The sequence below is a fragment of the Clavelina lepadiformis genome, chromosome 3 (assembly GCF_947623445.1).
Source record: "Clavelina lepadiformis chromosome 3, kaClaLepa1.1, whole genome shotgun sequence".
Classification (NCBI taxonomy): domain Eukaryota; kingdom Metazoa; phylum Chordata; class Ascidiacea; order Aplousobranchia; family Clavelinidae; genus Clavelina; species Clavelina lepadiformis.
Window position 1 is genome coordinate 6,569,320 of NC_135242.1, and position 26,160 is coordinate 6,595,479.

At 35.2% G+C, this 26,160-nt stretch overlaps 3 protein-coding genes across 7 annotated transcripts; 1 reads left to right on the top strand and 2 right to left on the bottom strand.

The window, feature by feature from the left end:
• Positions 1–4,336: 4,336 nt before the first annotated feature.
• LOC143449144 (uncharacterized) lies at positions 4,337–6,394 on the bottom strand. Its single transcript, XM_076949232.1, has 4 exons — positions 5,973–6,394; positions 5,414–5,534; positions 4,966–4,989; positions 4,337–4,835 (listed from the first exon to the last, which is right to left on the bottom strand). Exons 1-4 carry the CDS (start codon positions 6,114–6,116, stop codon positions 4,816–4,818), a joined length of 309 nt encoding a protein of 102 aa, XP_076805347.1. The 5' UTR covers positions 6,117–6,394; the 3' UTR covers positions 4,337–4,815.
• Positions 6,395–9,655: 3,261 nt separating this feature from the next.
• Positions 9,656–11,492, bottom strand: LOC143449143 (uncharacterized). 5 transcript variants are annotated; one of them, XM_076949230.1, is made up of 4 exons: positions 10,670–11,492; positions 10,459–10,561; positions 10,224–10,268; positions 9,656–10,152 (listed from the first exon to the last, which is right to left on the bottom strand). In XM_076949230.1, exons 1-4 carry the CDS (start codon positions 10,874–10,876, stop codon positions 10,106–10,108), a joined length of 402 nt encoding a protein of 133 aa, XP_076805345.1. In that variant the 5' UTR covers positions 10,877–11,492; the 3' UTR covers positions 9,656–10,105. The 5 variants fall into 5 exon arrangements, 3 of the variants coding, with proteins under 3 accessions (XP_076805345.1, XP_076805344.1, XP_076805343.1); XM_076949229.1 differs by lacking the exon at positions 10,224–10,268 and having other exon boundaries at positions 9,656–10,223; XM_076949228.1 differs by having other exon boundaries at positions 9,656–10,268.
• Positions 11,493–14,078: 2,586 nt separating this feature from the next.
• Positions 14,079–15,825, top strand: LOC143449128 (uncharacterized). Its single transcript, XM_076949211.1, has one exon. The coding sequence runs from the start codon at positions 14,139–14,141 to the stop codon at positions 15,681–15,683; it is 1,545 nt and encodes a 514-aa protein (XP_076805326.1). The 5' UTR covers positions 14,079–14,138; the 3' UTR covers positions 15,684–15,825.
• Positions 15,826–26,160: the final 10,335 nt, after the last annotated feature.

Sequence of the window (26,160 nt, forward strand, 5' to 3'; positions counted from 1 at the left end):
AATGTTTGTCAAGATAGAAGAAGCAGAGTATTCAATACACAAATATTCCATCTGCAATTCGTCCCGTACCACAAGGAGAATTACTTCCTGTTCCTGACGCACCTAAAGAATTCACGTTATGTTACATTGAAACATATCTTCCAAAGAACCACACCTTATAACTCAAAATGAATAGCACGATCTTATCCGGGATTTGGAACTACCTAAAGTTAAATCAGAACTTTTGGGCTCTAGACTTCAGCTATGGAATCTTCTGGCAGAATCATCATCTTCGAAGACGGTAAATTTGATCAAGTGTTATTTGACAAAGAGAAAATTGCATGGGAAGCGTTTAAGTTGCTGGCCACAAAATTCTTGGGGAACAAAAGAGCTGACAACTACACGGAATTGGTGTAAATCTCATTAAAGAATACAGATGCATGGAGTTCAATATGTCACTGAAGATACACTTTTTGGGCTCGCACCTGGTTTTTTTCCACCAAACTGTGGAGATGTTAGTGATTAGTAGGGCAACCAGTTTTTTGACCTAAAAAGCTTAAATTTTGACCTTATTTTGACCTAAAACGTTTAAATTTTGACCTCATTTTGAAAAACGCTATACTGATAGTCTCTACACTGTCTACAGCAACTTTCTAATCTAAAGCTGCATTTAAAAATGACAAAATGCTTTTCTAGTGTTGACTTTTTTTCGTTTCTGCGTATTAAGATTGACAACTTGCAGTTTCAAATGCAATGCCGTCACATCGTGACGTCACCAAACGCGCTGAAAAACCTTCCCTCTCTTTGTGGCTTTGGTTCTAAGTAAAATTTGCGGCACTGGAATTGTTTGCGGTACAAGAAAAGAGAAAAACGGAAGAATAATATTACAAAATGGTTACAAAATTACAAGTTTAATAGATTTTGACCTAAAGAAACAATTTGACCGTATTTTGACCTAATGTAACATTTTGACTTTATTTGACCTAATAACTTCTATACCACACGTCGTACAAAGCTGAAATTTGTTTTGTGCATGTTTGATAACATTCTGGGCAGGTTAAAAAAAATTGACTTTTGGTTGCCCTAGTGATTAGCATGGTGAGCGATTTCACCAATGCATATCTACAATGGAAAAGAGGTACCAGGGAAAACAGAACCAATCAATGCTTGCTAACTTTTGCTGGATGATATCTAGGGATGCTCCATTAACCGTATTCAAGCGACAGGCCAAAAAGGAGAAGAACAGATAAAATAGATCAGAAATTTATATTTGACAAGTGACAATTATTTGTTGCATATGCTATGCTGAAATATAAACGCATGCAATTATTACACTAATTGTAGATTGTTACTGTTCTTTTCAATAAAGTGCAACAAGGCTTGCCATATGTAGATCAACATACAAAAATGAAAAAAGTTTTTAACTTTTAAACTAGAGCTAATCAGCAATTTTAACCGCCATTTTTGGATTTAGCGTCCAAAAATGCATAAGAATCAATTGTTTTCTTATCGGAAGCAAACAATTTTTGAAAAATTGTTGACCAGTGTAATTTGTGTACTGCGCTGGTTGCGTCGCGTCACCACTGAAATAAGTTGGATTGTATATTCCGTGTTCTCCTGCGAGCGTTTCATTGTAGCTAGGTGGTGGCGGAGCGAATGGTCCAATAGTAGACATGTCGTCCACAATTAAGTACAACGACGATGATCACCAATGTAAAGTCTTGCGGCTTAGAAATATTTGTCCTATGTATTTACATAAAATCAGACAATCTATAAGGCACTGGTCATTGACCCAATGAAACTATACGCATCTTATTTAGCTACTAATTTAGCTTTCTAGGAGAAATTTGCATCTGAGATAATGTTGTTAGAAGTAAGAAGGTTTAGATGAGGTTTGCCCCACTCGCTTGAAACAAAGTCGGCACACTGCTGTCTTATTGATTATACAACTTCAATATTTTACACAAACATTAGTCCTTATATCTACCCTATAACCTTACTACAAACTATACACTTTCATTTACAGTTACTCACTGAACATTCAAAGTAGGTTTTGAAGTTCGAAAAAGGATAAACAAAAATTAACGTAATGAACATTTTGTCAAGTTAATATTTAGTTCAGACAGCTTGTCGCTCTATTATCCTTATGTCAAACCGAACGTTCGTTTGACAATATCTCGCTTAACAAAGCCTTGAAAAGAGTATTGCGTTTCACTCTTATTCCACAAAGCTGTAACGAATGTATATATAGCTTGTGTGGAAATGGAGTTGGTTCTCTTATCGTATGAGATTTTTCTGTGCTCTCACCTATACCTGGATCTAACCTATAGGTTAGATCTAACGCATACCTGCTAGTAGAGCGACTGAACTGATGGGGATAGCCTGGTAATGAAGCTGTGACTGCATTAACTTAATTAATATGCAGGTCATAATTAATCAATAAAAGTGGTCATGGTCATCGGTTTAACGGCAATAAATTCACTGAAACACCTTAAAATTCAGTTATATGGGAAACTGCACATAAACTACTGTCGTAGGCTAAGGTCTTGGTGAAGCTTGGCCTGTTCGCTTGAAACCAAAAATGTCTCCTTGCTGTTTTCTACATGAATGGTATTAAGTAGCTTGTTAACAAACCTTACACAAATATCAATTATCTTATCAATGTAAGCTGAAAAACTAAATAAAAAGCAAAGTTGAACATTCTATGTTAAGTTAACCTTTTTTAAGACAACACATGGCTTTATTTTTCTTACAGCAACCCAAACTTCTTTTGCAGTTTTTTGGTTAACAATACCTTGTGAGAATATTTGATTGAAAGCAGTATTGTGTTTCACTAAAATTTTATAAAGCTGAAAAGTACACCGTTGGTACTGTGTATAGCTTGTTTAAATGGGGAGGTTTCTTTGCTTATGAAAAACTTTACTTCAGTTCGGTTGTTTTATTGTAACTGTGTACAGTCAATTTTGCCTTTATCAGCGATATCAGAACTTAGACTCATACTAAATTGATTTCTCCATAAATAAAGATTGGTGCCCAAACTTGAGAAACTAAAAGTAAACAAGTTACTAGAAGTTCCAGGCTAAATCTTCTTATAAAAGAGTAAGTATTTGTCTGTAAAGAATAAAGATGCCTACTCAATATGACATGTCCTAGGTGCAATTTGCTTAGAAAACATGGATTAGTTTCTTCACTTTGCAATTCCACCTCTTTTGTTTAGAAGGTCGAATGACGTCAACACGTTTGCGTATGTGTTCAAATTTGTGCTTTATTTCACGATAAAATGCCGAATTACTGTAATTATTATGACCAATGCAATAACTATTAAAACAGGTGCCAATATCTTGGAAGCTCTGCTCTGTGGTCTATGTTCATAGATCTGCAAGATATAAATCCATAGATATAATTTTGCTTCACAACATTGCTGCGACTACGAATGATAACTTATTACCAACTGACGATTATAGGCGTTGGGGGAGCCGTAGAAAGGGCTAGAGGCGTCACAGCTTTGGAGTTGCCATTGAGCTGAGCTGTTCTGTTGACTTCATCTTCCCTCATTAAGCACTCATAGCTGGGTGGTGGATCGTCGCTGTTGACAGGCGTGGTCATCTTTCTTAAGATGGACCAACGTCCGTCTTTCTTCGTGCGTACACTTTAGGTATAACCTTCAGCTAAATTTAAGTTTATCTATAGCACCTTAAAAACTTTAAAATGTAGGCTTCAGAAGAAGGGGTTATGGTGCCCAGATAAATCAATTAATCATTTACCTCAGTCAAAAAGTCTTTTCACAATAAAGCAGATTTTTAAACCTTTTATTAATGTGACCCACCCTCGCCTCGAATGACAACGTGTGATTTATACAAGCCACAGACGTATTCTAATCAATTCACACTCAATTTTGAAATGCTTTGTAGTAATCAGTACTAGAACCTCTCCCAAATTAACTTTCAAAGTTTTTGTACTGATTCCAGCTTAATTGACTGCCATGTTTCTTTAACTTAAAGAACTTGCTTCTGTAACACATTTTATGCGTTATTGCTTACAGCTTAAGTGAACGGGCAACAAATTGTCTGAACAAATCCTTCCATTTGTCAATGTAGAGTTATAAATGAGATAATTTTGCCTCATTTCTTGTTAAAAGTCGAAAACCAAGACTCTTAATCCAGTTCCAAGTTAGCACGAAGCCTCAAATTCTACTCTATGGCTCATACCTGATTAAGTAACCTGTATATTCTAGCAAAGGTCAAAAGGTATTGTCTGGCCGATTCAGATGACGTGAGATATAGCTTAGTATTGAATTACATCTTAGCGACCTGATGAAGGTATAAAACAGATTGTATGAGCTGAAAAGGACATGCAATTACAATGTAAATTATATTATAACCACAAATCATAAGTTGTACTGGTAGAAATAAGACACAATTTAAACCAACAAATACGGCATAAAAATGTCTGATATTGCAAATTGCGTATAAGTTATAGTAATAACAATAAGTTACAATATATCTGCTTATGTTTCACAGTGCAGTTGAAAAATCTTATGATATATCAAAACTGACATTGATTGATAATTGAAACAAACAACCACTAGGTGAAGTTCACAGAAAATAGCGCAATTGTTGTCAATTCTTTAATACTTGATTCTATTGGCCTTTACAAAACAAATACCGTGAACATTTGTAAAGGTCAACTATGTTATTGCAATGTATCACGGCCTGAGCTTTCATTTAGGTTATAAGTGGTTATATGTTTAATGGGTTTTATTAATATGCTTCATGTGATATTATTTGCTTTTGCTAGTTTGGAAAGCAAACACTTGGTGACGCTGCTGACCAAGTACTATCCGTTCAAAGAATTCACTGAAAGAGAAAAAAACAGTAAATCCGTATCAATTATTATAGTTACATTATCGATTTAAGCTGATAATACACGTTTTGAAAGAATATACATGTCAATTGTGGACAACCTAAAGTAATTAACAAAACTTACCTGCGTCGGCGGCAGATGTTACAGCTGAAAGCAACATATATAAAATTTATTTAAATTATATTAATAACTTATAATATGATATCTTAACTATATTTTTGTCCCTTATCTATAGAATCATCTTTGCAGTGTTCCTGCCTAATCTCTGCATATTGGGTTAATTAAAATCACTCGCTAAGAAAAATTCTCGCGCAAAGCTGGTAATTTAATAAAGATACGTTTGCCCAAGCTAGCCAAGACCACTTAAGATTATTCTACAATCTATGTGCAATATTAAAATAAAAAAACATTTTTTTTCCGGTATTATCGCTTTATGTGTAAAGGAAACTATTTGAGGGTATTGTTATTTAACTAGCTTAAGTATTTACATACACGCGATTCGTTTTGGTGTAGATGCTTGATGTTTAAACATTTCTATTTGAGTATATTCTTAAATAAGCCAATTACTTACCTTCATAAATGCCATAACCAATTCCGGCTAATACTCCTAAAACTATTAAAACGCAAATCAGGATTAGACAGACTGTAATCCCGCAAATCGAACAACAGCTTGTTTGACTTTTAACTTCGGTCTGTGGGTAAAATATGTCGTATCACTTAAAATTACTTATAGTATATATTTCATATAAACCTACTGCAAATACAGCATGTTTTGCTAAAATTATTACTTCTTATACGGTAGCGGACCGACCAGGGTGCCAACTTGCCCAGTGACCATTACAAATCCTTTTTATTGATTAGTATATACGTGGCTTGTCAAACGACCAAACAAAGTTATATACGATCTTGATAGCAAGCCGGTTGCTCAACCCATTTTGGCATCAAATGATTGGTACAAGTATAGCTTATATTTACTTGCTACCATTGCTAACTACCATGGTAGTTACCAATTAAACGATAGCACCTTTAATTGTGAGCTCCGCTTCGTCGGCAGGCAGCTAAAGTTTTTAGCTCCAGTCCGCCACTGTTATTCTTATGAAATTCGCAACTGTTTAGGCTTGTTTACTTACCTCCTGTTGAGAAGCAAAAACTACAGGTGCGGCCGTAACGACATCGCCTTGCTGCTGTGTTGTCAAGGCATTGTGGTAACCGCCTTGAGTCTGAATGACCATTGTTTGGTCATAACTAGGGGGACTCGGGTTAACAGCCGCCATAATTGTTTATGTCACAAATTAGAAGCAATTAATATATGCTGCGTGGGCTTGTTTTGAATGATACTGTACTGAAACTAAATAAGGCTTAACTTAAAATTTGATATATATGAAATATTTCGCTCAAGCTTGGCTATATGATGTATTGTATATGTGTAATTAAAATCTAAAACAGTATTGCTCAGTTCAGCTGTACGTCCTGGTTGCTTAATAATAGCCTTCTCATAAAAGTTATAAAGCGTTTCTTATCGCTAGCCGACTTTTGTTTATGTGATAACTTAGATATACGACTTTTATACTAGCAGGCTATGGCTACTCAGCAACAGGTGATTTCTGCGAACTTAATATATGTATAATAGGTCTAACAGGGCGACAGAAATCTGATTCAATGAACTTCCTTCATTGTTCCTTTTGTTTATACAGCACTGAAGCTTTGGCGTAGCGAAACACTTTGTCGGTTGGACAAAGCGTCGTAATACGGAGGTAATAGTTGTAATCAAAGGTGTGTAGTAATGTTTGAGAAATTTTAAAGGTCATCTCTCAATATTTGTTAAACTTTGGATAGATCTGCAGTTTTCATACAATAAGTGCAGTTATTAGTACTTTACTGAAAATAGACCCAATGGATACTGTGTTTAGGCACTAATAACAATAAACCATATTTAAAAAAAGTACCAATCGAAAAACTTTCTTCTGCTGAAATGAACCGTAATTTTCCACAGTTTACTCGTGATCGTGGTCCTCTTCTGCGGCTTGTGAGTTTTCATTATGGGTTCTCCACATATTACTTGTGCTGGTAATGATGCGCCCATAAACTGGCTGAACGGGACGGAAGTTGCCACCAATCAGGTTCCCGGGTTCTTCTTCTCAGGTTGTTCGGTAAAGACTTATCTGAAGTGCTTCTGCCTATTTACGAAAAACAACTCAGTGTTTGCGCTACGATTATAATTCTTTCACCGATTCTAACTAAGGACATTTGACTGTTTTGTCCTTAAGTTATTTATTTCGGGGAAAGTAAACATGGCTCCGTAACTGAGTCATTCTGAGAGCAAGTCAAAGACGATTATCAAACCGAAAGTTTTACAATGTTTTACATTAAAATGTATTATGTTTATGATACTTGCCTGTGCTAAAGAAATGCTTATCGGTTCTTCAAACACCGTAAAATTACAGACTCGTCGCATGGTGGCGTAGTCAGTGATCCCCTAGGTAAAATTCATAATTTTGATGTGTGGGCTCTAGCATTACACTCTATACCTATACTACCCATTATGATGACATAATGCAGCCTATATAAAATCAGAACTAATCAAATCAAATACTGTCCACGACTGAGAAAAATCTTTGCACGTTTTAAAATCGGCGACACTTCCTCCTCTCTCGTGTTTGAATTACATTGGACACAGTCAATTTTTATTTTTTATGTCTTATTCCCGGAATTTGACAGCGTTCACCAGGTTTACCAGCTGGGGCAAGCGTTATTGTTCATGCCTTACAACTGCAGCACGATTAGGTAACAAACCTCCGTCCAACTATCACGAAAAAGGCGCTCTACCCGCTGTGCCACTGAGCGAGTTTTGTTTATTTTCATACACTAAACAATACTCTGATATCCAAGCAGAAACTTCCAGCGCCATGCAACACTTGTGTTGGTCCACGATGCACTAACTGACTAACACACAAAACTAACGTTAAAATTCACTGAACTCTCAAATCTCACACAAATTAGTCTTAACAGAACTTTCTTGTAACGATAGAACATCTGAATATTTTGAGGTAGAAATGGAATCAAGGAGAACATTGTGTGGAATTCGTAGCTATCACCTTTGTATTGCACCACTTTTTGTTTTACCGGCGCTAGTAAAGCGGAAAATCCCGGATTGTCTTCAGTGTCAGTTGCCTTTTTTTAGCAATTATGTAATAGTAAAATCGAAGTTTATATGGAAAGACCAATTAAGTGATGGGCATGTTTTAACCGAAGTGAATGAAACAACTTTAATAACCAGTATTGCTAACTGATCTAAACAACTTTTCGGGACCTATCTGAGTTTTAAAACCCCAGGTTAGTCGTTTTGACTTTTGCTACACAAAAATCTTACTACTTGAGCACATATATATTTACCTCAATAAAAAAAGCTAAAATTGCTAAAATGTCTGGCTGCTTGGCGGCTATGGTTAGGTTATTGTACTTGACATTGTAATGAACTATTTGAAATTCACCGAAGAACCGACTTCCATCCAACATGTGCTCAGACCCCTCACTTGAACCGGCAGCAGCCCAATGCAGTTGAAGCTGTGCCACCTGAAAAAGCAAATATCGTAAAGCTTTCTCTCGTCTTCGGTTGTGGTATCGGTTTTATTCATTGTACTTAATTTTTACAGGTCTTGCTCTTATTGTTTATACATGGCAGAATATCTTGTATAAACATACACACAAAAAATAGTTGAAGACGGTAATGAAAAAGTGTTATTTTAACCACTAAATTTGTTAAGCTTCTCTACCTGGTTTGTTCAGTTATACCTTGTAATCATCCGGTAAAAATATACCATCGCTGATCGTGTAGCATTCGCCCAGATCCACTTGCACTGAAACACGGAGATTCGTTAACGTTTGCACCACTCAAACTGATAGCTTAGTTTACTCATTTAGCAGATGTTGTAATGCTTTCTTCCATATACTAACGGGTGTGGCCGTTGTTAATTACGATCATAGAACTTGGCCATTGCTCAAAAATACTCGGATCGTCCAGCAGACGCAGCTTTCTGACCACGTTTCCCTCTGAAGCATCAATATCAATAGGTGATTGATAGCTTGAATGTCCACAAAGCCAATATGTATTCTTCCAGCTTTCTGGCCCTGATAAAACATGTTAAGCGATCTAAACTTGGTTCTAACTTCTTCTCGTTTACGTTTTATCACTAGGTGTAGTAAGAAGCTATCTGACAGTAGAGTTTATTAAAAATAATTTTTCCTTACCGTTGTCGACGCCATATCCCCATTCGGCGGCCGCTAACGGAGATCCTAAATTTAAGAAATTTATTCAAAATATTTTCAATTTTCTTAAAAATGTTTTACTGTTTGACACCAACTTTTTGTTCTGTAAAATATAGCTAAAGAATTCGTGTGTTCATGTATAGATATGTAAAAAATCATTAATTAGTATAGATCACAACAAATTGATGCTTTACCCGCCCTTTATCAATTGCGAGAGCACCAAGTGAACCACCATTTCATCAAAAAGTTTATATCCGAGTAAATCTATGTGGAAAATGGAAAAAACAAGCACATGAAGCTTGCTATTTCTTTTGAAGTAAACATTTTGAACAATATACTTTCTAGATGACGTTTTTTTTCATCTGCAACTTATACCCATGTTAAAAAAACTGCTGTCTGTTTAAAGCACTTCCAATGCAGTTGCATGCTGAAAGGCTTTATTTAAACTTCAAATTTTGCACTAATCTAGGACATGCGCGGACTTCTCACTTTGTAGTTCGAGGATGTGGAGGAAGTAAAATACAACACACAAACCACAGCCTATGAAGTACATCAGCTTTTATTCAATTCCAGGTCAAAACAAAGCATCTAATTGTATGCTCTAAATATTTCTGTAATAACCGGTGACAATGACTAATACACGCCCGCACATAATGATAAAGATTCATATAACGATAACGATAGTTTAGAAATATATTAACAAATACAAATAGAAATAGCAGCGTTTAGGTAATTTTGAAATGCGGCAAATTGCGGCATAACTTTATCAAAACATTGTATAGCACTGTCTGCCTTGATACTTAACACCTCCGGTAGTTGTTTGTAATATTTCTTTCAATTTCATTACGGTGATTATATTGATTCATTACACAATGTTCTTCATGGTGCAAAGCTGTTATAATTATACAAGTCTCGCTTCTGACAGCAGGAATTGTCTTATAAATATATAATATAAGCCATGGCTGGCGTGCTCAGCTCTACTTCATGTCTTCTCTATTCATCCAATATCGTCGTAATACATGTAGTCATCTCCAAAGTAATCGTCTGCATTAGAATCTGACTTGTTAGTTGTCTGTTTTCTTGAATGGTCGGCAATTTATACATTTTAACCGTACCTGTGGAATAGTACTGGAAAGTAGTGTTGGTTGGCGGAGTATTTTCTAAAGAATATAGTTATTATAAGATTCTAACACAACTCTTTTAACTCTTACTTTTAAACCCTTTAGAAACGAACATTACAATCAAAAAGTTTAGAGTTTAGAGTTTAGAGTTTAGACCATTCAGCATACTAAACCAACAAGATTAAAAAATAAAGCCTCATAGGTTGACATGGCAATTTTGTGATCTTACCAATAGCAAAGTACAAGGTGCAAGAAGCTGCCCCAATCAAAAGAATGGCAACGACGATGACGATTATAATTTTGCACGTTTTTGTCAAATGTCTTTTCGCAGCCTGTGTATAGTACGTATAGGTATATACATACTCTATAAAAATTGAGTCATTATGACTTACTTTTGTATAAAACTCGCATGATAACAGTCACTCATGCCAGACACCAACCTCACTAACAATTGACAAGGTATCAACTTCGCTTCTAAGGTTAGAGGGCAAAGCGGGCTTGGCTGCGAGGTCTGTGCCGGTTACAATCGGTTGTGTGAAATGTCCTTCCAGGTACTTGTCTCGTTGGTGGGTACTTGTACCGTCCAGCGGTGTTAAAGAAAGCATTGGTATGCTTACAAGATTGACGACGTTTGACGATGAGGACATTTTCTTTGGAAACCTTGGACAGTTATTGGCGGGCTTAATTAATGCCGGCTGTCGAGCATTCTATTATGATTGATTTTGAAAAAGTTTTAAGCTTCTGTAGAACAACAAACTTCATTTCCTACTACTTGATTTACCAAACCGAAATTACAGAAGAACACTTTCGGAACAAACTGTATTCATCGTTTTTACTCTGCGAAAACTATATGTTTTGCTGAAGAACTCACAAATCTGCTTCACTGTGTACGTTACAGTATAGTTGTAACGTGGGCATTTTTACACTCACTCACACATACCATACCACTTTTTTTAAACTGTTCGCAGCTTACTACAAGACTACCACCCACAGAGCAGTAGTTCTTTACCTTGTGTGCTGTATTCAATTGCGTATTAACAGCACGAAATGTGGTGATATTTCTAACAGGTTCAGAAGTTGCGCTTTGTAATACGAGATTCCATTGAAATTTCCCACAATAAGGTATTCTTATATTGGGTAAAGAGACTGTTTTTTTCCACTGTCGTATATGTGTATTATGATTTTGGTTTACAGTAGAACTGGTTCAGTTTGCTTAATCTTAAGCTCTTGTTCTTTTATCTGTTTATCGTTGTTTGGCCGTTCCAGTTCTGCAAGCCCGTTTTATACTCTATAGTCTATAGTCTATACATTGCACTTTGCATAGGATTTAAAAGACTTTGATTCACCAATAAAATAAATTATACAGCGTTGCAGTGAACAAAGAAAACACAGATTGATAACAGCTGACATATTGTAGCGCTTTTTTGTTCATTGTTGAATCACTTAAATTATTACTCTAATATCGAAAATCAGCGTTTGATTGACGGTAAAATTTCGGCCGTTAACGAGGACATTGAGCTATCTGCTAATGCTGATAAGGGATGAACGACAACAACATTTACACAACGAAACTAACATGTCAGATAATTTGGATTTGATGTTGGCAAATAAATATTGCATATGGGGTTATGTTTTTCGTGTATTGCTGAGATAGGTTCCAATCTTTACAAATTTGATTTGAATTTCTGACACATTATATAGACCCATATATAAGTTATGTAGATAAATATTTGTTTTCGGGTGCAAAAGTCTTGACATGGATCATATTTGCAGCCCAAAGAAAACGCTGATCATGAGTGCTGGGTATATACAAGCTTGACACAAATTATCATACTGCGGTGCGGTAGATATAATCTTCATAAATCTTGACATGCACTGGTACTGACAAACTTGTTACCAGAAACACTTGGCAGGTCAAGAAAGTGCAAACTTGATGCCTTTAGTTGATGGATTGGTTCCAGTTTTGGACAACGTTGAGGCGCTTGATATAAAAATCTCATGAATGCGTTACACATTTACACAATCCATATGATAATGACTTATATGTACGCGTATGTAACTGGCTAAACATAAGAAAAATATTTCAAATATGAGTACGAATGAAATATGAATTAATGAAAACAAAAAGCTCTTACCTGCTTGTTGTGCTGTTTTCACAGTGTTTTTGTTTTTCTTGTATTACACAAGCTCTATTTACTTTAGTCAGCTCATATGTTGGTGGAACCCAGTCTGTCATCTGACGTCCAGGGTGGGTGGAGTCGCCGTCGTTTCTGAATGACTTTTTAAAGTTTTGTTGGTCGCTTATAAATTTAAGACAACTGTTAAATGGCGATACAATCTTTTTAACGGTTATTAATTTGTGGAATAAACGTAATGGTATATATGTGTGTCGTAATGTTTCGCATCATCTGTTTTTACTCTGTCAGTTCTACATTCGAATTAGCTGTGGCCCTGAACATAATTATTCGACAGCGTTTCAGTAGTCCATTCGTTTCTACTGGAACATGAATCTAGACAAAAGCAAACTTTATTGCAGTTTAAAAAAACGTTTACATAACTAAACAGTTATTATATATTGGCCTTTACGTAGGAAAAAAATGAAGAAACTCGCAAAATATTTGACTCTGTTACGCAACGAAAAGGAAGCCCTGGGGCTGTGCTGGTTGCACCAAGAACATCAACGGCTTATCTTACACATGTGAGTGATTTTCGACAATTGCGGCCCAGTATAAATATAGGGTCACGCGTGCTACGGCTTCAATCTATTTGACATCCGCTAAGGCAGTAATCAACAGCATGGCTTATCAAGTTAGTGTTAGTGTCAGTAATCAAGTTAGTGTCAGTAATCAACAGCATGGCTTAATTGACAGCCTTGTAATTTTTAAGCAATTTATTTGATGCGTTGAAACTAAGGATAATGCTGCAGTATGGGTAATTTAAAAGTTTTTGTTTTTAAAAATAATTTTTAATTTTTAATAATCTGGTCAGCTTTTTCTTGCCTTATTTTAATGACAGTAATTCCAGTGTAGGGCTTGAAAGAAGTGAAAAGAAAAAGCGGTAAAAGAGCAAAAGCTTTTCATTTTTTCTGGCTGCCGTCTTTTTTGGACGAATTATGAATCCAAAAGGGAACGATATTTAATTAGAAAAAACTTAGCTCTTCATCCAGTTTATTCAAATGAGTTAACAGTTGACGGTTTATAATTTTTTGACGTATAAGTGTTTTAGTACTTTTGAGATTTTTGTTACACCGTTTTCAATGCTTATTACAGTTAGTATTCGAGAATTCAAATCCTGTGTTTATGAAATGAGTTGGAGACGGTACCTATAGTTAGTTGGCCTCGTCTCAATCTTTACTTTTTTGTACCGGTTAGGATTTCACGCGGGTTGTGGTTTTACTTCCCAAATAATACTTCAAGAATGTCAATAGTTACTGATCCCCACTTGCGGTATGTGACCGACCGGAAACTGTTTAAATTTTTCTCTGTAATATGGCAAATCTATAAAAGTATTTGACCGGCAAACCTTGGGGGCACGTCATATTAATTGTACAAATACGTCAAGCCGGTAATAATAAATTAATCTTTTTTAGTCAAAGAAAAAACTCATTTGATATAATTAATTGTTACAGGAGATTGTTAGGCAGAATTTTCCCAAACTTGGCATTAAATATATGTTTCTTAAACCAGTTTTACAAACCATTTAAAGTTTCAGAAGCATTTAAAAGTAGACAACATCAGTGTTCATAAATATTCATATTCATTTGTGAACACAACACTCAATTTTAGCTCATGGAGTAGCTCAGCTCATCAAACAATTAAATCAAAATAAAGTATTTCATAGGGTTGTTTAATACAGTTGCTTTATTGTTTTTTAGACTGTACCGTATAGTAGTGTTATAAATTGGAGACAATGCGGAAATTGCTCTTCCATCGTGGCCTGGATGACCAGTTTGGCACATACGTCACCGATTACATCACTGGAAGCATGTTTCTTATATATGGTGCATGCTTGGCGATATTGGCCGTCAAGATACGACGAGCAATGAAGCCTCATAAATCATCTTGGGCTAGATCATCTCGTGAATCCTCCAGGAGTGACATATTGTTGATGGGTAAAACGCAAAAATGCAACCGCAGCAGCAGAAAAAAAGAGAGTTATGAAGTAAGTAACTCACTCGCTTCACTGAAGAGCGACTATTTTACGATGGAGGTCGAAAATTCTCCGCCATTGTCCTTTCACGAAGAATTTTTTCTTCCAAAAAATCTAGCGCAACATACTTTCTTGTTTAATGTCACAACAACGTCGCTCTTTGTAGCGTGTGGTCTCATGAATGTACTGGGTGGTTTAGCTCACCAGTACGTGCAATCGGAACACGACGTGTTTGATGATCGCATTTTAACAACTTTTACAACAAAAACATCCGAGATAAAGATTGCTGTCGAGAAAGACATTGGTACCAGGAATCATTTGCTGCCATGGTACGTATTGTGGGAAACGGCCAACATCTTCGGAGGCTTGGTGGCTGCATCTTTCGTCTTCTTGATACCGTGTTCTTTATCCGTTGATGCCAAATCAAGAACTTATTGTTCATCTTGGTCTCGGAAGTCTTTCATATCGGAGAACTTTTGGCTGGAAAAGCGAGATGGTTTCCAAAAATTTGCGTTTTTCACTAACATTTGTCACTTTTCTTTTGTGGTAAAACGAGGGCTGCAAGTTTTTGCATTTGCAATTGCCGTATTAAGCTTGCTCCATCACTCTTGGAACATCTATGTCTTCATCTCTGCTTTTCAAAACGATAACGCGTTACTTGCTCACCTTCCCAAAGCTGAAGGAAGTGCGAATTGGTCATTAGAAGATGCAAAAGAAGTTGCAGAAGATTGGAAGCCTATAAATTTGGGATCTTTGTGGAGCACTGGTGCAACCACTTATTTTTTAGCATTGTCGGTATTTTTCTATGCTTGTTTTTCTAGTTACAAAATGGTATCATATCTTAAATTCAGCAGTAAAACATCACACGACAAACGCCCTGATCTTGTGCAATGCAATCTTGACGCCAAGAAAGACACGTCAAGCACAGAATCATTCTTGGACAATAGCTTTGCTGAAAGTTATATAACCTCTTTCGAACATTTTGGGCACAGCTCTGTTGTTACTGTTAACAAACCATCGCATAAATACATTTCAAAACGTATTTCCCGACAGTTTGTGATGAAAACAGCAAGCTTGATTCGTTGCTTTGCTAGCTGGATAATCTTGTTCAGTGGCGTGATTCATTTCAGCTTTGGCAATCGCTGCGGTTTTGATGATGCGTTCGAGACACACGGTTGCCCTTTTCCAAACACATTTAACCATAACAGTTTATACCACGTGATCTTAGCTGTTGGAATGACGTTTTTATTCTTTGGTGAACTACTGGTGGCTTATTACAAATGCTCTAGGCTAAGCAAAATATAATTAAAAATATTTTTTCTTGTTTTTTAACTAGCCTCATTTAAAACCAAACGAAATACAAATGTACTGGACTTTGCTAAATACATTATACAACTGCACTTGTGGATGTTTTGGACTGTGGAATTAAATGTAAAGCTATACAGAGTATTTGCAGTGATTTCAAATGTTATTTAATCTTATTTTGTGTTTATTCAGTTTTGGCTAGGTTAATTCTGCAATTTTCTTCTAGCTGTTTGCTCAGAAATCGATATTGGCGTGATCGCTTTCGATATCAACTTCGTCTTTGTAGTAGAATACCAGAGTAAGTTACCTCTCGCACAATTAGATATACGATATTTCTTCTGAGTCGTTAGCAAATTCGTGTTTGTTCTAAAATCGCATGAAAAATGCTAACATATAGCTTTGCTTATGACAGCTGTTGTAAAATATCACACCCACGGGAAATAGTGACGGGCAGCATTTAAGAGATACTGTAGAGTAAATAAACGTCCGTAGACTGTAGTTAGCCATATGTGTTAGAATTCGTTTCTTTCAATACGTTCGTAAATTGTCAACACCTTCACAAATTGCGTACGCGGTCACAATTTACAACACGTAAATAAGATATTTTGCCTGGCCGAAAGATTCATAATCGCAATTTACGAACGAGTAGGTTTGTTTTTTTGCCTGGCGGAAAGGGTCATAATAACGTGTTGGTAAATTACATACGCGTTCACAAATTGCATGCACGCTGAATAATGGTGTAAAAAATCAGCTGTGTTGGTCGAACAGGTCACCATTAGCTCACCTTTAAACGCTAGTAAATTATGATTTTTTTTGCACAATAATTCAGCGTGCATGGAATTGGCTCCTTTTGCTTTTCTAACTTTTATTAGCATTTCTTTGATAAAAACAACCATCTTTCTTCTATTAAATCCAAACGTAGACTGATCCAACACTCCCCAGAACTTCCCGGTCGAGCGCAACACCACACAAACACAGAATACACCGTTTTCATGCACTGAGGAAATAAACGGGGGACACTAAATTAGGCCCTAGTGGTAGTGATGTAAGACGTCACAAGAGATAGACTAAAAACATGTTTACATATGAATAGGTAAAATACAGCAGCACGTGAGCAAACATAAGAAAACTTGACGAGCATGCATACGAATGAGACAATGCACAACGCGAATAAAAACAGAAGTTGATCCACACATTGGACTAAATTAACCTAGAAGAGTGGTGTTGTACAAGCAAAATTCTTGAAATTTTTCCATCAAAAACAAGCGTAAGACTTGTCGTCTTAGTAATTTTAGGAACAGCGAAGCGATTTATATTTTACAATGACATAATCTATCATTGAAGAACTCATACCTTCAGGCAATTAACAATTAATAAAAGTTTCATATTTGGCTGAACTGAAGAATAATCACTTTGAAACATTTATAAAATTTGCAAAACTATGCAAGTGACAATCTTTAGATCACACATGGGTGTATACTGTATTCTGTAAAATGTCGAAAAGTTTTTAAATTAAAAATTTTAATTTATTATCCATACCTTGCTTCAAAAATGATTAAATTTGATTGAACACTTCAGGAATTTTCTGAAAATTGGTCGATGACATTTTAAGTTGCTGAAAATGGATGGAGATTAAGTTGCTAAAATAAGATGGAGTTAATGAACTACTCTCACTGAGGACGCAACCTTGGATGCTTAGGTTTTTAATGCTTTGAACCAGATTTTTTGGTAATCTCGTTTATATTTAAATGGAACTATATGTATTATAAAATTAAAAACAAACTTTTTAATATACTTCCATGTTTCTGTAGTGTATCTGCTTTTAGTACTCTTTACCGTTTTGAACATTGCTGTTAACTACAGCGTATTTCTCTCTACTGGCAAAGACGAAAATGTTAAAAATATGTAATCCATCTTCTTGTTTATATTTTATAGGGCAATTTATAAATCACTGAAAAAATATAATTAGGTAACATTTTCAAATTAATCTAAATATACAAATGTAAGTTGACAGTTGTGTTTTTTACGGCTAAAGGTTTTTCTATTCTATATAAATAAGTAATGATGTGACTAATTCCTGATAACACTTTTACAACAATTTAGTTTTGCAGCATTTAACAATAACAACATTTTTTTCCTATAAAATTATAATTCTTTAACCAACATTTTGGAAAAGAAAATTTGAAACTGCTCTGGAGACACTTGACGTTTGTTAATTTTATAATTTTCGGCTTAACACAACAACCGTATAAAATCATGACCTAAGTATCAAATATTGAAACCGATTTGATTGTTGTGATATCGTTGCTAATAAAATTTTCATGCTGATGCTATTCGCATATAACTAATGTGTAGTTACAACAAAGCAACAAAGCTGGAGGTGTTTTTTGTATTTCTTTTCATTGCTGCTACAATCAAGGGACAAGGAATGTTTTTGCGCGATAGATCTTTATCGTATAGGCTCGAGACCAACACATCAGCTTAAAGCATTTTTTAACTCGCCTGGAACCATCTACTGCAAAAAGACCTTGCAGACTTGCTTATAATAATTTGCCTCACTGACAACGAGACAGTTCATGCGGGAAAAGATTAACCGCATTCCTGCCGTGACAATATTTCAAACCAAGTGTTGGTATTTAAACGAGACCAGGAAATTAACCGATAAGACCTTTGTTTTAAACACGTTAATAAAATATCAACAGTTATTACACAGTACTATTGCGGCTTAGCTTCCATGTAAGGAGGTAAATATAAAGCAAGATATTGAAGAACCAACAAGGGACAGTTTCGAACACGTTATATAGGCTACGAGTAAGAGCCATGCAGACAAGCATTGTGCAACGAGAAATGAGTTGAATAATTAATGATTGGCTACTACAGCAAAATGAAAGAGAATTAAAACATTAAACTTACGCAATCATAATTCACCAACGCTTGTAAATGTGAATGCAAATAAGGTAAGCGGAATGTCCACTAACAACATTTCAAATATGTCACGGTCAGTTATTTTTATCCTGCCAAACTCATGTTATACTTTCGCTTGTCTCGTTTGTTTGATTCACAGGCAGCTACAACTGCTACGTCATCGCTATTTACGGAAAGTGTTTTAACCGAAGCAGTATATGATGAAAGATTTTAGAATTGAAACTTTGCGCCTGGCGGATAGTAAGCTTCATTTTTTTTGTTTTGTGATTACATATTTACGGTTTAAAATGTTGGCTTACACGTCGATTTACACCTTCCTTTTTTAATATTAGTGTTTTTTTGTATAATATTTTAACATTACTATCATCCATATCATACTACATAATAGTTTACCGTTATATTATTTTCTTCACTCGACCATTAATAAGCTAAAACTGATTTTTTTTCTCGTATAATTTTGATTTTATTCTAACTTGTGTTTACCATTATTACGTATAAACCTGTGTAAAGCTTATAATCGGTTTTTTGTTTATTCATTCTCTTCCATCTTTAAAACATGACTTTGGTTACCTGTTCTTTGGCCTCTTATTCAGTTACTTGTTTACTGATGAATTGAGTTTTACATGCTACATGTTATTAGTTACTTACTCATCTATTTATTCTAAAATAAAGATCACCCGTAGTTAATAAATAACTGAATAAGTAACCAAAAAATGGTAAATATATCGGCTAAAATCTGGACTTTGCAGCATGCGCCTCCTCCTAAAGCTCCAAACCTGTGACAACGTTGTGAGCAACGTGGGTCCGTTTTCTGCAAATTTACCTTTTTCCCCGACCCCGATATAAAAATATTCCATATATTGCATTTTTTGCAACGTTGCTTGCGGCCAAATCATTTGCATGCAGAAAAATGTTGCCTGAAAATACACGCGCGAGAAGTAAAACTTTTTCTGAATAACATCCATCAGCAGTTAAGAGCTATTTATTACAGTTCCGCTTTGCTAGAACGTTGACATGATGATTCACATCGATTTTAAGATAAGACAAGGAAATGCAAAGCAATGTTGGATTGCTTTCAGCAACCATAATTGCGCCGCAAGGGCGTTATGTATTCATTGGTTATCGTATAACGAAAGTTTAATACCCTAAGGCACTAGAAAAAGAGTTAATGTCATTTCATGCACCAGCTTTTAACTATGCTTATTACGTGAGGCATGCGCATATATATAGCTTTAACAATTTCATTTTTTATGATGCCGAAATCCATTATTTGACAAGAATATTTGGACTCCGTGCAAGAGCACAAAAATATTACCGTAATTATATAACAGTTGTAATTTGGCCTAAATATAGTGGAAAATAAATGTTAAAACTGGCTGTTTATTCCGTATGTTGTTATAGTTCAGGGGTCCGCAAATACTTTTTGGCGCGACCCTTAAAAACTAGATCTAAATTCTCGCGACCCAAGCATTCTGTGAGCATATAATTTTGTGGAAAATACTATGTAATTAAATATCGATGTTAAGACTACTATTGACAGTAGCTGTTTTCTTGCACAAAATTGTGTTAAACTTAGCACATAAAACAGTAAGTAAATAAATGCATTTATTCTACCTAATGAGAACTATGAGCTTTGTGTTGAAAACAATAAATATTAAATAAAATATTAAAGAACTATTAGTTAAAATATTTCGCGACCCAGACTGGAAGGTCTCGCGACCCAAATTTGGGTCGCAACCCACTATTTGCGGACCCCTGTTATAGTTAACCGTAATAAATCGATGCATATCGGTATTTACACTCACTCGGGAGTTTTTACACACGCGTTTAGACACTTTGATACAATTGCTCGGTTATTTGAAATATATGCCAACTTTAGCTTGATTATAAGGGCCGTGACGATTTATAAGTTTGCAAAATGGCGCTGAGAGAAAGAAAAGTTTTGGAGCAGCTGGATAGGTATATGTATGGTACTATATGTTTTCTATATATATCGAAGTGTTGAGTGTTGACTATATCAATTTTTTTTAAGACCTTGCAATTGTAACTCTTCTTTTTTATCCTGTCTGTCGAAAACGAATAGAAGTTTGCCAAGTTCGTTTACCTGACCAACAACCGGTTTATCCAGTTCAACGAACTAGCCGTGTAAGACCGAAAGACATTTGGTAGAAATTTATTTCCGTCGATAAGAAATCACGCAGACAACTTTCGCATTAGCTGAACTCATCCCAAAGAACAAGAGCTAATATGTAACTCCTATACATGACACACTATAAACGTTCACCATAAGCACCGACATGCAGACTTGCTAATACAGAGTAAAACAGGACGTTCTCAAGAAAAACTGAGTAAGGGAACGAGAAATAAAACAAACAATATTGAATAAATATACTTTGTAAGTATTATACAAATATGGACATCGATCGATTGAAGAGTAATAGTGTATAAGTAGTTAAAATCAATAATTATACACAAATAGAGTAACATATATTCATAAGTACATTAAATAGCAGTTGACACCATAAACATAGCCTATATCTATACCATACGCCATACGGTATAGTTACGAATTGTGGGATATGCAGTTTTAAGTTAAATCACGTTCAGTGTAGGCCTACATAGAACAGGTGATTAATTTTTATTCTTTTATTTTAGTTTCTGGTGAGGCAAAGTACTGGATACAAATTTCATACGTGAAATCCGACTATAGTGCAAAATTACTTTCTTGAAAACGTATGTGGTTGTGTTTGTTATGAAATAAGCATAATAGCATTCGGTCAATTCGATCTGCAGTCGTTTTCTTATCCATTTTCTTACAGACCACGAAACTATGCTTAACTGCGGTGTGAAGCGAAATGTGTAAATGTTTGAAAAAAAAACCCGTGACCAATTAACTAGATTTACGTTTTTGTACATTCGAGTTAAACTAAATCCTGCGCAACAATTGTCACGAGGACCCTGGCAAAGTCTCGCGGCATCCAGTTTGGGAACCTCTGACAGTATTGTTGTTAAGCCGAGTTGCAGGCAAACATTTTCAAACGTTCATGTGCAAGGTCGTGTATGTATAAGCAGTATTTGCAAAATGAAAGAGCCAAGTAAAAAGGCGATGGATAATTGTGCAACAACGAAGTTCAACTATGTTTTGTTTGGGTCTGGTGGCCGCGCTAACCTTTCAACGCTATAGCACCTGCACTGTGTAGCACTTTGCACGTTTTAAACTTACGGCTTTGCCGCCTTTTTTCCACTTGTTGATTGTTTGGGAATGTATTTCTTGTTATGATTTGCTGTAATAAAGTTAGCGCTAATGTCTTCGCTCCCCTTAGTCAATGGAGAAAAATAAAATAAATAAAAAAACAAAGAAATAGATTTTTCTCAAATATGTTACTTCAAATCTGAATATGATCATATTGAGTCGTCCTTCCTGAAAATTATTCGAATCGATAATCTCTGATGTAACATTGCCTTATTCCATTAAAATGTGCAAAAAATTGGTTAAAATTGCGCGCTATATAATTATATGTCCATGCAAGATTGTATAAGCAATAAGCATAACGCGCAAAATCTGCTAAATTACAGTGTTTGGTAGACATTCCAATACTGCTAGTGAGATATGTTTTGCAGTTTTATCGATTTGCTTGAGTTTCCATCGTAATGGGTGCGTTCTGCAAATTGTATGAAAGATTTTTTTATCGCCTGCAGTGCATTGATCACGGAAAAAAAATTTTCACTTGTGGTATAAGCTTACCACACAGCCCCGAGCGGTAAAAAGGATATTTTATCTAATCCACGTTCCTCTATAACGGTGCTTCAAATAAAAATGCGCTTAATGAAGCTTTAAAGTTTAATGTTTATAACTTTTCTTTATGTTACGGAAACGTTACAGCGTTTTTGTTGCATTTCATAAAAGCATGTACTAAATAGGTACTATATGGAAAACGTTGAATTTTTTTTAACCGTAACCATATAATGTTACAGTTGTTACTAAGAAGTATTTGGACACGTGAGTTAAATTGTATTGAGTATTATCTTGCGTATAAAAAAGTAAAATTTGTGATTATTATACATTTTATCTCTCGTTCATTGTTTAGTATTTTTATCTTCTGTCCGTATATCCTGCTGATGCAAAATGCACAATCTAATAAAATGGGCACGAGCCAAATTACTTAAAATATGCGCAACTTGCATAATCTTATATTCTTTAGGCCCTGAGGCTCAGGAAGAAAAATTCTTGTGTGTTGTTTATGTCTGCAGCTGTGAATCTAGATAAAATGTTTTCGTACCCAACATAAAGCAACTTAGCGCAAAATGGACTTGTAACGCCGTCGAGGATGCATCAAACATTTTTACTTAATACCGTCATCTAAACTAAGTTGTCTTGTGCCAAACCGTGCAGCGCTTATAATCGCCGTAAAGTAATAACCTTTATCAAGAAAACAAAATATGAAAAAAAATAAAGTTAAACCTGGTTTTTCCTGTTTTAAAGATAACATTCGAAGAAAACGAAAGAAAAAACATCAAAAAAGAGATAAAGGCAAAGAAAAACTTCAAACATATGACGACTTGAGCGGATTTTGATAAATGTTTCTCGGTATTAGCCGAAACAGTTCTTGATAGCTATGGCTTGGGTTAATATTAATGTACAGTTGCTTTGGGTAAAAATATAACATTTAGATCAAAAAGTATATCTACATATGTAAAGCGTAAATATTTATGGGTTCCAAAGAAATGTCTTTCTATAATGCCGCGAGCTCATAAATTTTTCAACAAGATTATAATTGTGGAAGTTTCTTTACCGCGGTCCCATTAATATAACATCTGATTTATGTAAAGTTAGAACAAACTTGAATGCTCGCCACTCTAAACGCTAAACAATTTGCCGATTTCAGTTTGAAGCGAACTAAGTTACGTCTATTGAAAACATAAAAATAAATAAAAAATCTATTGAGACCATGTTTAAAATTAATTTACGAAAAATTTCAACACAAAATAGTCTTCTATACATATAAAGGTTGTCATAAAATCTTAAAAAAGAAACTTCCCTCTGTTACATATAGACATCCCTATATATGTATATTCAAAATTGTATCTACTGCATTTTACACTTTTCCTTGACTGCCAGCACTATTACATCTATATAGTCGCAATCTTTTAAGAGAAACGCAATTTCGTGACAAGAATGACAATGTGGGCGACCACGGAACACCTTATTTAGGATTCAAGCGAAAGATATGAAAGTTCATAAAGAAATACACAAACAACCATCGCAAGAAACAACCTTGTTGTATTACAGATGATGACCTTGCGTTGTCTAATATCTTCACGATTGTTCACGTTAGGGAAATTTTGTAACAAAAAACTGACAGTTTTGTGATTCGTGAGGCATGTGCGTGTTGTTGATGTCGTTGCCAGGTACTTAAATTATTTCACCGTACTGCGTATAATGTCAAAGTCGTGCTATTCGTTGCAGTGAAATCAGACTGAAAATATCTTATCTGAAAAGAAATATTGAAAGGGATTAAACATTAAAAATTCAACTTCGCTTTCTTGTTTTTCATATTTATGAAATTTATATATCATTTATCATTTAGGCATACATGCGTATAGCTACGCTTGAACAAGAGCTTCAAGCGTTTCGTTTTTCTGCACATGTTTGACAAAATATTACGTTCATACAATGGAATTTTTTTGACGGCAATTTAGTAATGCTTTTCATTTATTTATTCTTTCAACTTAAAGCTTTAATGTTTTTAGATACACTCTGTTTAAGGTTGTTTATGTTTCGTTTATATATTTTAATTTACTTCAGCCTATATGCATTCACATCTAGTACTTTTTAAGCCCTTGAGGCTTTACCGCATTTTTCCGTTCGTTGATTGCATCATTTGTGTGCTAGCATATTTTCATCCTGTTGCACAGTACAGTAAAGGCTAGTACCATCATTCGCTCCCCGCGCAATCTATAATCAAAAACACACGATACGAAATTTATAGTTGTAGCTGAAAGTGATGATTTCATGACGTGTACACACTCTGATACTCCATATTTATGTTCTTTGTTTTGAAGTAAAATTTTGCCGTACCCTTTACGGGTTGCGTTTTGCCTCAAGCACATTTGTAAACGTTTCTCCTTCTCCGTTGCATTTAAGGCTTCAAATACTTTATGTCTTGCCGTGTTCACAAAATAGAGAAGGGGACTGAAACTTTTAAAAGAAAAGATATCCACATTCTGGTTTGTTGTACGGTGGGTCTTTTCGCTGGCGCTTGTCACGTTTGTTTCACAATTATAACCTATCTTGCGGTTTCTAATTTATCGTTTGATACTGATACGAATTTGGTTTGATACGTAGATGTATATTAAAGCATTTCTAACTGTTCTAATATATTTTGGTATTTGTAGACTTTTTGATCAACAGTGGCCGGTGGGCGAAGCGCGTGTCAGTCACATGTTGCATCGGGGCATCAACATCCAGTAAAAGAACCTGACTTGGCCTGTTGTCACGGACCCAATGTTACAGATAACGTTGCTAGAATAGGTTCATTTGATATTTTCTTCAGATTACTTAAAGTTATGACGTATTTTTCGCATCTTTGCGGTTCTTTGATTGTCTAATGTCTCTGACCTGACGGGCTTGTTGAAAGGTTTTCAGGTCGTGGTGTTTGATTGACACTTCTAGCGCCCGAATAACTGATTTCACACTTGACACTATGAGTAGGAAACAAAATAAGATGGACGAGATTGCTTTTACGTCCAAACATGACTGCTTAGGATCCAACATATAAGTTATTGCAATTTTTAGCCTGGAAATAGCGCGCTAACAAATTCCACTTTGCCTACATAAGTTAAGCTATAAATTTGACTTGAAAACTAATAAAACGTGTTTTTGGCCTAAAATCCTAGTCTTGAGTTGGCCTATGTAGCGAGTTTTAACAGAAAATTTAGATATCTGAGTTTGTCGGAATTTATTTGTTTATTTTATTTGTTATAGATTAAAATAGCGCAAAACATAGGTTACTAAATCTACAAGCAAAATTTTAGGAAACCCCATGTGGAAGTTTTCAAATTATTGCGGTTTTAGTAATTTCGTTATACAGTATAATAGAACAAACCAAGGAATTATCCATTTTTTGAAAGTTGTACTTTACTGTTATTTATTTAATAATGATTCGGTCACTTATTAAATCACTGTGAATTTACAATATTAATAAAAGCTAAGACCACAAACACCAACCAATTAAGCAATTTTCTACTTTTAAAAAGCTATCCTAAACACTTTATTGCTACCTAGCGAGAGATTTACTGTAGTTCTTCGTGGAACAAGAAAAGTTGAAAGATCTTTAAAAAAGTAGTTAAATATCTGCACCAATATCTAGGTACCACTTGTTCTACACAAGTATTGTGTGGTGTATAAAGTATAAGTGGTTACTTCGACGCAAGAAAATTAGCGCGTAATTCTCGATAAGCATTCGAAACCGATTGGATTGGTGAACACGTCGAAAATACAGCTGAGAGTCAAGCTTACTGACCAGATGCAAACTAAATGAGCAAATATAAA